The sequence below is a fragment of the Protopterus annectens genome, chromosome 2.part1, assembly GCF_019279795.1.
Source record: "Protopterus annectens isolate FY-2018-M chromosome 2.part1, PAN1.0, whole genome shotgun sequence".
NCBI lineage: Eukaryota > Metazoa > Chordata > Ceratodontiformes > Protopteridae > Protopterus > Protopterus annectens.
In genome coordinates, this window is record NC_056729.1 from 666,134,842 (window position 1) to 666,146,890 (window position 12,049).

Consider the following 12,049-nt stretch of genomic DNA (forward strand, 5'->3'; position numbering starts at 1 on the left):
GTGAGCAAGTGCCAGGTAACTTAAATGCAATGTGTTATAGGTAACTTAAATGCAAAAATGACAAACAGTAACTTTCTTTTAAGTGAAACAAGGAAATAAGTACAGTAAGCAATGCAGATATCACTAGGGATCCACAGAAGCGTTGAAAAGCCACGTTTCAGGGAAATAACAAGCAAACAAACAACAAGCATACAAACAAAGCTAGATTCAGCAGGCCTGGATCTAGTCTATGCTACAGCAACAAGGTGTACCAATTTCACTAAAAAGCAGTTAAAATATGCAGGCACTATAAGCCTTTAACCAGAAATTCCCAGCTCAGAAGGGCAGAGTCCAGCCTCTCCTCCCACAAGAGTGCAGACCACGAACCCTCAATGTAAAATAACTGGCCTGAAGCCCAAGTGCTTAAACCAGAATTAATACACTTTTAGAATAACAGACACTGAGCCCTCAATCAGCAGTTCCCAACTTAGAAGGATGTAAGCTACCTGTTCTGCCACTACAGTGCAAACCACAAACCTTCTTAATGTAAAACAACTGGTCTGAAGCCCAAGTGCTTAAACTAAAAGGCTTAGAATGAGTTACACCAAGCAGTAATAAATACAATTGAGTACTTTTAAGATGACGCAAAAGCAAAATAAAGTAGGAAGAAACACAAATACAGTAAAAGCAGATAAAAAAATTTAAAAAAAATTAAGTGGAAAGAGAGAAAGGAAAGAGAGAAAGGAGTAGCAGAAACTAAGCTGACTGGCCTTCTCAAATGTTCTCCCTGTACTGGGTAGAATGAGGTAATGACACTAGACTGGGAGGAGGGTCCCAGATCAAATTTACACTAGGGGCGGGCAACTGCAAAGCCACCAACTATAAAAACACTATACCAACAGGGAGGGAGAGTGGGAAACAAACTGCAGAAATGTTTCTCACAGCTGAAAAGCAGCAGTGAGCCTTTAAATGAAAGTTTTAAACAGCTAAAGGAGCCTCTAGAAAACTGCAACAAGTTATTAGAAACAAACAACCCAACAGATGCTTAATAAAAGTGGACAATTTCCAGTTAATACCTCACACGCAGTGAAACTAGCTAGAACAATACACAGTACACAAAGTGCTATAAATAACAAAGAAATAAAGAACAAAATAAACAAAAAACAGGATACTTAATGTTATATATTATAGCTCCGAGTTTCGTCAGTGTTCTTCCTTCGATCAAGCTCCGTGTGAAATGGCAGAACACTCACAAATGAACTTCTTTTTCCAGAACAAATTTGAGGTCCCATGTTGGTGTAAGTGCTCTCCTGGGGGGCCTAATGTTTTTTGCCCCTCTGAGGAACTGCCTTAGAAGGGGATGCGAAAATAAGGGTGGTTCCATGTTGTAGTGGGCTGAAATAGCGGATGCATGGATTTTAATGGAAGAAAAAGAAAGTCCTTTGTGCAACATCTCAGTTAAATACTGTAGAATCTGAGGCATGTGAGGCTGAAGTGTGTTTTGGCCTTTAGCTTGGTTCCAGGCACAAAACCTTTTCCATTTGTCCGAATAGGCCTTCCTGGTGCTGGGCCTCCTAGCTTCCAGAATAACATCCATAACTGCTTGGGAAAGAGGAGCCGGCTGGATGCTTAGGTGATTTGCCATGCAGCCAGATTTAAGGTTTTGAGCTGGCTGTGAAGAATCTGATTGTTTTGCTGTGTGAGCAAATGGGCAATTTGTGGTAAAATCCAAGGTGGGCCCTGGGCCATATTCCTCAATAGTGGGTACCAGTGCTGGCGTGGTCAGTCTGGGGCTATGAGTATCAGTCGTGGTCTCTCCTTTCTGACTTTCAGAAGCACCTTTGTGAGGAGAGGCAATGGAGGGAAGGCATACACTGTCAGGTTTTTCCAACTGAATGAGAGTGCATCCACTTTCCAAGCTTGATGGTGAAGTGTCCTTGTACAAAATTTTGTTAGTTGATAGTTTTGAGGACTGGCAAACAGGTCTATGTCTGGAAGGCCCCATTTTTGAGTTATCATTGCAAATACTTGTGGATCCAATTTCCACTCGTTGGGATCCATGATGTTTCTGCTGAGGTTGTCTGCCAATGTTTTCTTTTTTCCTGGCAGGAATTGAGCTTGTAACTGAACTTGGTAAGCCAGAGCTGTGTTCCACAAGGTCATTGCTTGCCTGCATAGAGGGTAGGAGTGTGTACCCCCTTGTTTGTTTATGTACCACATTACTGTGGTGTTGTCCGTCCTTATTGTAAGTTGTCCTGGATGTAATAGATTCTTGAAGGCTGTCAGAGCATTCTGTACAGCTAGCATTTCTTTTTGACTGATGTGCAGATTCCTTTGATCTGCAGTCCATATGCCTTGAACGCACTGTCTTGCCATGTGTGCCCCCCAGGCGTAAAGTCCGATGCATCTGTTGTCATAGTTTGCCTGGCTGGGGGCAAGGTGAAAGGCTGACCCTTGTTGAGGTGACATGCCTGTGACCACCATAGAAACTCCTGTTGTAGGCAGGGAATGAGAGATATCATTGTGTCCAAGCTGTGGCTGTGTTGAGACCATACGCTTTTTAGGTACCACTGTAATTTCCTCATATGCAGCTTTGCAAATGGTATTAGTAGTATGCAAGATGCCATGAAGCCCAAGGCCTGCAGAATTTTTCTTGTAGGTAGTTGGGTCTTTGTTGCCATCATTTTGAAATATTGAGTCAGCTGTAGTTGTTTGTCTGGCGTCAGATAAGCCTTCTGGGCTGTTGTATTCAAGCTGGCACCCAGGAATGTCATATTTTGTGAGGGTACTAGTTTTGATTTCTTTTCGTTTACTGTGTACCCCAGGCAACTTAGAAGATGTTTTACAAAAGCCAGATGTTGTAAGAGGATGTCCTTGCTTTCTGCTTGGATGAGGCAGTCGTCCAGGTATGGGTATATTTGAATTCCTCTTTGTCTGCAGTATGCAATTACTGGTGCCAGGCATTTTGTGAAGACCCTGGGCGCAGTAGATAAGTCAAAGGGCAGTGCAGAGAATTGGTAATGGGTTGAACCTGCAATGAAACGGAGGTATCTTCTGCAACTTTGTCTGATAGGGACATGCAGGTATGCCTCCTTGAGGTCCAACGTTACTAGCCATGCTTTCTTGCCCAACATGGGAAGAAGCTGCTGTAGTGTTAGCATCTTGAATTTGGGTACTTGTAAGAAGGTGTTTAGAATTGAAAGGTCCAGAATTGGTCTCCAGGCATTGTCCTTTCTGGGAACTAGAAAGAGTCTTGAGTAAAATCCTTGGCCTTGCTCTCCAGTAGGTACCAGTTGAATGGCTCTCATGTCCATGAGAGCTGTAATTTGTTTTTGTGCCTCTGCCCATTGATTTTGTGGCAGGTTTGGCATTCCTCTTTTCATTGGCAAGGTGTGAAAATGGAATCTGTATCCTCGTGAAATTATGTCTAGGATCCAGTTGTCCTTTGTGACAATGTGCCAGTTGTCTGAAAAAAGTGCGAGTTTTCATCCCAAGGGGGCTGCCAAGAGAGTGTTGCTTTGGCCAAATGAGGTGCAAGTCATTGAGTTTGCCTTCTGGTAGTTTGGGACCTGTCTTCTTCTCCCCTCTGTGTTGCAGTGCCCCATTGTTGAGGTTTGTGCTGGGCTTGTGGTTGTCTTCTGCCTCTTGGACGTCTGTATTTACCCCTCTGTGGTCTGTCAGTAGCTGGAAAGGACCAATTTTTTGTTGGCCAATTTCTGCTGAAGCGAGGGGGCTGTACCTGTGGGAAATCTCCTCCATTTTCTTTAAGACTTCTTCTGCTTTAACTCCAAAAAGAACATCCTGCTGTAAGGGAGCATCTAGAAGCTTTGCTTTAACATAATCAGGCAGAGTTTGTTCCTTTAACCAAGCATGCCTACGTATAACAGACCCAGTTGACAGCTGCTCTGCAGGAAGCCTCCAAAGAATCAAGCCCACATTGTAAAGTATGTTTGCCCACCTGTTCAGTTGCATGCAACAGATCCTGCATTTCTTTCAATTCAGACTTTTGAGGGAGTGTGCTCATTTTTTGTTTTAACTGAGACATTAGAAATTGCTGATATTTTAGCATGTGAAATTGGCAATTTAGTGCCCTCATAGCTAGAGTGGCTGAGGTGTAAACCTTTTTCCCCCACCTGTCTAGTGCTCTGGAGTCCCTTTCAGAGGGTACAGGATTTTTTGCCATAGAAGCCTTAGCCCCTTTGGGACCCTGGGAGATAGTCTCTGGATCAGCAACAGGGCTTTTATAAAGAAATTTGTGGGAATCAGGCACTCTATAGTATCTGTCAGGTTTGGCAGAGAATCTGGGTTTAAACTGGATTCTAAGTAAACATCATCCACAATGTCTAAAACTGGGGGGATGGCAAGTGGTCTGTGCTGGGGGAGTAAAAGAAACTCTCTGAGCCTTTTCTTTGAGTCAGAGTAGTCCTGACCTTCCCAGTGAAAATGTACCCTCATAGTGTGTAAAGTTTCCCCAAAGGAGTAGTCTTCAGGAAGAGAAGCTGAGGGAATAGAATCCTCAGCATCAGAATCTTCAAAAGGGGAGAAGGGGTAATCTTGGTCCTCAGAGGAGCCTGAGGAAATAGACACTTGTACAGAGGAGGCATAATCTTCCTCTTGTCTAGGCCTTTTGTCGGGTGGGGGTTGGGAACCCCTGATTAAAGAGATCAAATCTTCAACCATTTTGAGCATCTGTTTCTTAGGCATGGGGCCTTGAACTGGAGACTGAAGTGCAGTCTTTTTAGGTTTAATAGGGGTCTTAGTCTTGGGATACGTTTTTATGGTGAGCGTCGTCGGTCTGAAGACGCCTTCAGAAACCGAAGGTGTTTCTGCAGCACCATCTTTTTCAGCAGTGTCGTCGGTAGGGGCTAAACAAAATGGCTGCGTCGGCCTAGTACTTTCCGCCAAAAGTTCTGAAGCGGTCTCGGGTTCCAGATCTGCGGTAGTCAGGGGCTGCATCGGAGCCTCACTGAAGACCAGTGAACCGGAGACCAGACCAGCCGAGGCCTCGGAGTCTAGCTTGGGTCTAGGCTGCCTGTCCTTTTCCTTGCGTTTTTTGTGCACGCCGGTAGTCGGTTGCTCCGACGGCATAGTGTAGTTACATTTTCTACCGTAGTGTTGTGCGAAATCAAAGCATCTTTTTATAGTACGCTTATTAAACCTAGCACAAAAACAACAACCAGTGACGTCGTGGTCTGGGCCTAGGCAAGGTATGCAGTAAGAATGAAAATCCTTATGAGGCATTTGCTTCCCACAAGAAATACAATTGTTAACTTTTTCTGACATCGGTCTGAGGCAAGAAAAGTTTCCCCAACAGGGTACTTAGCTTTATTGAAGACTTCGGATCTGAAATTCAACTTCAAAAATCTCAGGAGTCAGCCGACCGGCACTTGCGAACTGCTTCTGCTTCGGGCACCGCGCGGCAAGAAAGACTGAAGAAAATGACGTTGGGTGCATTATATATACCCCTGGTGCGCTGACGTCAGGGAAGAAGCGACAGCAACCGACGCCGGACCAAGACTTTGGAATTCCAGCCGACTGTGGGACCACCTGACAACAGGATAACCCAAGTGTGATGACTGCAGCAGGGTAACATGATGAACATCATGACATTAATGTCTTTCTACATAGAGGGTGAGGTGGTAGCCTCACCAGATTAAACAATTACAATAAAGATATAATTTTATAAGCTATAAACATTAGAGTGGAACATTGCAGGATGAACGTGCTCGAAGTAGATTACTAAGGAGTCAGCCTGGTATTGAGCAGGAGCATAACCAGTTTTTAGTGAAATGGGCATTGAGAAGAAATTTGAAGTTGGAGGGGTTAGCTGTGCAAAGAATGGACTGGGGAATCGAGTTCCAGATTTTGAAGATGTGATTTAAGAATAAGGCCTCTCCACAGCTATTACTGGTTTTATAGACTTCTAGAAGAAATTTTGTGGAACAGTGGAGGGTTCTACTGCTACTGTATGGTTTTACTAGATTTTTATGGGCTGGACATTTGTCTGGAAGGCAGATGATGGAATGGCAAATTGTACATTGTTTGAGGCATAATAGGTTTGGGAGTTCCAACCAATCTAGTTTTTGAAGAGCAGAACAATGATGTGTTCTGTATGAGAGGTTGGTGGTAAACCTGGCTATCTTGCTGTAGTAGGCTTCCAGTTTACTTAGAACTGTTTTCTTTAAATTTGTGAAAACTGGGGAAGCATACAACAGGCTGGATAGTAGATGGCTTCGGGCAATGGCTGTTTAGGTGGTTTGGGCGAGAAATGGTTTTGCTCTACAGAGTGCCCCGAGTTTTATGTGGGCCTTTTTGATTGTTTGGGATATGTACAGGTCATAAATAAGGGATTTGTCAATGGTGACACCTAGTAGTTTGGTGTGGTCTACTGGCTCGATTTTGGTGTTGTTGGTGGAGTAGATGGCAAATGAGACTGGGGTGGGGGGTTGAGCTATTTTATTGCTGGCAAATAATAGTAATTTGGTCTTACTGTGGTTGAGTATTAGTGGATTTGTGGAAAGGTAGTGTTCAACATCTGTAAAAGCTTTTTGTGTTTTTTCAAGAGTTCAGGGATTGAGGTAGCTGAGCAGATGAGTGTAGAATCATCCGCATACTGTATAATGTTAGCTGATGTGGTGCCTGCTTTGAGGTCATTAGTAAAAATTGTAAAGAGAAAAGGGCCAAGTATGGAACCTTGTGGTACACCTACTGAGACTGTTAAGAGTGAAGATATATTGTCAATACATTTAAGAGCTTGCTGTCTGGCTGGCAAGTAACTCTGGAACCATGACAGGGTGGACTGTGAAAAGCTTAAGGTGAAAAGTTGGTATGAAAGTTTTTGGTGCATGACAGTGTCAAATGCATTTGACATGTCTAGGAAAACTGATGGGCTATAAAGGCCATTGTTTCTGGACTGGTTAACTATGTCTGTGAAGCTTATTAGGGTAGATGTGGTGCTATGCTTGGGTCTGAAGCCATGTTGTGTATCTGACAGGAGGTTATTGTTCAGAAGATATCAAAGGATTTGTATGTGTACACATTTTTCAATGATTTTTGCAAGTGGAGGGAGTATTGTGATGGATCTGTAGTTTGACAGAAATGCTGACGTGCCAGCTTTGTACAGGGGGATGATATGGGATATCTTCCAAAGTTTAGGGACGTATTGCTCAGAGATGGACCTATTTATTAGTAGGGAGACTAGGTAAGTAATGGCATCAGCTGCCAGCTTCAAGAATTCATTGACAAGCAGGTCGGCTGCTAGAGTTGATGTTTTCAGTTGATGGAGAAGTTTTTTAATGCATCTTGTAGATATTGGTTTAAGGCTAAATGTTAGAGGACTGATGGCAGGGGTGGTGGGTACAATCAGTGGAATGGCAGTGTTATGATTTAGTAGGGACAGTGTGGAGTTAGTAAACAGAGTTGAATTGAGTGGCTCTGCTTTTGGTGGTGGTGTTTGGAGAGGAGGGGTTAGGGGTTGAGAAGATTATTTCTAGTGGCCCCAAATTTTGGGGAGTTATTTTGATGTTTCTGTTGGGCTGTCGAACAGCAAGTTTGTCCGTTTTTAATTTGCCTTTGGACTGTTTCTTTTTTGGGGGCCAGACAGTGGGACCATGCTCTGTTTCATAAGGAGTTCAGTGTGCTTTGTTAGCCATGGGGTTAGTTTAGTTTTTACATGGATTTTCCTAATGGAGGCTACTTTGTCAAGAATTTCCAGGAATGTAATCTTAAAGTATTGAGCTGCATTACCTAACTGGAGGTATTTTAGTGGGGGCCAATTACTTTGTTTCAAAAGGGTGTTGAAGATATCTGTGGAGAAATTTTTGTGTTATGGATGTGCTTGCACATGATGTATTTTTTGGGATTTAATTTTTGTCTTAGGAAGTAGGCGGGATAGTGATCACTAAGGGTGTGTGGGAGATGCCCAGAGTGAGGACATAGGGTGGGTCTATTGGTGAGAATCCAGTCAACAGTGGATTGTTTTTTACTATATTTGTCAATCCTAGTTAGGGTGGTGATGATTTGAGTAAAGCCGAAAGGGTTAATGAAGTTTGATGGGTTTTCAGAGGAAGAGGAAGACCAGTCAAGGTTCAAATCTCCTGCAATGATTGTTTCTTGGTTAAAGGAAGTTGCTGCCCAATTAAGGAGACTTTCGATTACATGAGAATTGTTGCCTGGGGGATGCAGACTACGAAGATGATGATGCATTTGTTACTGTTTAGCTGTAAGCTGGTTACAAGTACTTCTGAGCTATCTGGATCAGAGGGGTAGTTGTCCAATCATTCTAAGTTAAGTGTGTCCTTATAGATAATTGCTATGCCACTGTCTCACTTGTTAATTCGATCTAATCTAGGAATACTGTGACCACAGGTTAGCAGTTCACTGTCTTTGATGTGTGGTTTTAACCAGGTTTCGGTTAGTATGGCTATATCTGGGTTATATAGGCTGAGGGTAGCGTGGAATTGCTCAACTTTGTTAAGGATGCTCCTTAGGTTAATATTTAAGATTAGTAAGTCAGAGCTACTATGGGTGAACTTCATAAAGTTTTGTTGGATAGGGTTTTTGTGTGAAGGAGTTGGCTGGGAGACTGACTGTGGGCTAGGGTTAGGGTGTATGTCACCAGCTTGAATAGAGATAAATTGCAAGGGAATAGGTGGGCAAGTTTTGTGAATAATTCTGAATATTTATGAAACAAGTTAGACGGCTGTGAGGGAGAATACTTGATTGAGAAGAATTCTGTGAGGGAGTTGTAGAGGTATGATGATATTAAGGTGGTTGGGTGAGTGGTAGTTTGGGTTGTGTTGACTAATGTAGGTGAGGAGATAACTAATGTGTAGTCCATGGTATAAAGTAATTAGACAAGTGGTTATGAGAAAGGTAGAGAGTTAAGACTATGTGTTAAAGTAGCATTGTTAGTGTTTGTGGGGTTGCAGTGAAGTCGATTGTGGGTATGGTGTGAGGTGCAGTGTGCTACGGTAGTATATAACTATTGTTTGACTAGAAGTAAATGATAGGTACTGAGGAAGGTTAAGCCTATGTGAGACTGGTTAGCTGGTGGGAGTGTTGGTATGTGATTGGCCGAAAAGAAAAATGGGGAGGAGCAAAGAGGTTAAAAATGAAATTAAAGTGGGGGTGGGTGGAAATGGGGGTAGGGTAGAGGTGTGAAGTGAGTCCAAGTGTAGAGGGCTGAGCTACAAGGTACATACAGAAATAAAGTGATCAGTTACAGCTCAGATTAAGTTACACAGCCAACAGTTCATAGGTGACCACTACAATTTGCTAATTGATGTAGTAAATGTAGAGAATTCAGAATTTAGGAGCAGGATTAGAGAGAGAAGAGTACAGCTTGTTTGGGGATGGGGTACGGAAATGTAAGTATTATTGTCCGATTCAGTGTGCGTGCCACCTTACAACCTGTTTGGAGGCAGCCCTAAATGTAAAAAACACGTACTATTGTATTTGTGATTTTTGTTTTTAATGTACGAATGCAACACGCATTGCAATTAGAGGAAAGCTTAACACGATTACAGGGCAGGAAGCCAGGTAAGTTCAATGCAGCAGTTAGCTCTGGATAATGCATGGAGACAGGGACTGGAAAAAAAAGAATTACAACCATTAGAGGGGTACTGGCTAGGGAGAGAATAGCAAGATAATAGTGGAGAAAAAGTGTTTTAATAATAACTGCACATTTAGTATTTAGAAGACTAGGAGGTGAGTTAACCTAATACAGCAGATAAACACATTTTGAATACTACATAAGGGATGAGAAAAGATTGATGGCTCTGTATTGTAATGAGCCGAAATGGCAGAGGCATGAATTTTAATAGATGAAAAAGACAACTACTTTAAGAAAAAGGAACAGTTTACATTCTAGCTACTGAACAGCCTAATACATGCAACAGTACAAAGCTAAAGTTGTTCTATCTCAGATTAAATTCGAGACTCTAAATCGTGTCTTGGTGCGACAGCAGCAAACAAGATATACGGGTTAGAGTAAGTATGTTGCATGATGGGAGTGGGATAAGCTTGAGACTTGTATCCTAAAGTCTTGAAAATACGGCCGAGTCAGATCTGATGTTGGATCTGAAGACCTAACAGAGAGGAAGAATGAAAAGGACAACATCAGATGTAATGGATTAGCCAATGAAGTTTCCTAAAACTTTAAAAACTTAACTTCTGTTCTACTCCCCAGAGTGTCATTTAGAAAGTTCTGGCTTTTTAGTACTTAATGCATAAATTTTCCAGCAATTCACATTAGAAAAGGTCCAACTGTGTGGGAGGCAAGATAGAATAGGGGAATCGTAGGGAAAGGAGAAATGTCTGCAAGTGTCTGCAGAAAATACGCAAACCCCTTGGCATAACAGCTTGAGATCTTCAAATAAATGGTGAAAGAAGGCTTTCAGAAAGGCTTGACGAACAGTATACCCACTACAGAGGGACACTCAGCTGTTCAGCACATATTCCTGACAAAGTGAGAACACCATCTTTAGAAAAAAATGAATATGTTCAACAATTGTGTATAAAAATGGAGTCACACAGACAGAAAGGCAGTATTTATTAGGTTAAAATGCAAGTCAAACACATATAAGTTGCTGTGTTTATACCCTGGGAAATGCATGTAGATCAGATATAAACACTGTTTCATGAGAAACTAAACAGAATATGCTGCATCCATGTATCTTTAAAGTTTTTCCACTGACAGGAAAATCTTTACCAGAACACGTAAAGTCTGCCACCTACCTGTGCTTCGGACAACTGGATGAATGGGAACAGTAAGTGACTACTGAAGAGTTTGTCACCCACAGTTTCAAAAGCCCTGGATACACCAGTCCCAAACACCTAGAAAGAGCAAGTGCAGGTTTATTATTGACAACTCACTAGAAGTGAATAACAGAATGAAATGACAGAAAAGAGTCAAACAGTATAAGACTACACAGTTGTTAATGATAAATGTAAAAACATCCAGCTTTAATTTTCAAAACCATATTATTCAATTTTCACACAGACATGCACTAACATACTGCTGCACCAGAAAAAAGAAGTTATGTCTTACCATAACGTTCCATCTGTGTTGTCGATCTTCACTTATTCTTGACTGAGTTTGGTTCCATATCTCGGAACCAACTCAGCCGTTACTCCAGCTCGCGACTTCCAAAAACTCTCGAGCTTAGCTCTACCCAGAATGCTCATCTCAAGATTACCTCAGATCAAGTTTGCATAAGGTAGTGACAGACAGGAATAACAGATCGGAGACCATATCTGTATTTATAAAGGAATAATCTAATTTGTTGGGTAGATCTGTTCCACCAAGAAGCCAGAAAGGCAGGGGTAAGGATGGTGGGGATGTCAAGGATAAGTGAAGATCGACAACACACATGGAATGTTATGGTAAGGCATAACTTCTTTATCTGATGTTGTCAATCTTCATTTAATCCCTGACTGTGGGACAGAGTCCCCAGCTACCAAAATCATGGGAGGTCTTACCGAGGAATATTCCGGAGCACCATCAAACCAAAAGATGCTCATCCCCTAAAGACCAGATACAGCTTGTAATGAGTAATAAAGGTATGCGGGATGCCCAAGTAGCCGCTGCACATACATCATCTACAGAAGCTCTGACATGGAAGACTGCAGAAGCAGCTATTGCTCTCGTAGAATGCGACTTTACAGGTTCCGGCAACTGCACTTGCCTTTTGTTAGCAATTAAAGTTACGCAGTCCTTGAGTCATCTAGCCAGAGTAACCTTAGAAAATGGTTTGCCAAGAGTAGCAGAAGAGAATGAAACAACCAGCTGATCAGATTTTCTGAATTCCTTTGTTCTGTGAAGAAAAAAATATAATTGCCTGTGAACATCTAACAAATGCAAACAATATTTGTCTTTCTTTGAAAATTTGGCAGAAGATAAGCCCCCACTACTAAAGGTATCTCAGAACGAGGTACATTCTAGGCAAAAAGATACTGAGTGCACCACCACAAATAAAATGTGGCAAAAAGATACGGAGTGCACGGAAATCACTTGATTGGTGAACATTTGTTTAAGGATATGGAATGAAAGTACAGTTGTGTACACTTA

General features: G+C 42.1%; 1 protein-coding gene across 1 annotated transcript in view; it reads right to left on the minus strand.

Moving 5' to 3' along the window:
- Positions 1-12,049, minus strand: part of TMEM131L (transmembrane 131 like) — a gene marked incomplete in the record, with an annotated part of 1,995,267 nt that overhangs the window by 1,449,540 nt on the left and 533,678 nt on the right. The window contains 1 exon segment of the mRNA XM_044062407.1: positions 10,717-10,815. Coding sequence (XP_043918342.1) covers positions 10,717-10,815 — 99 coding nt within the window.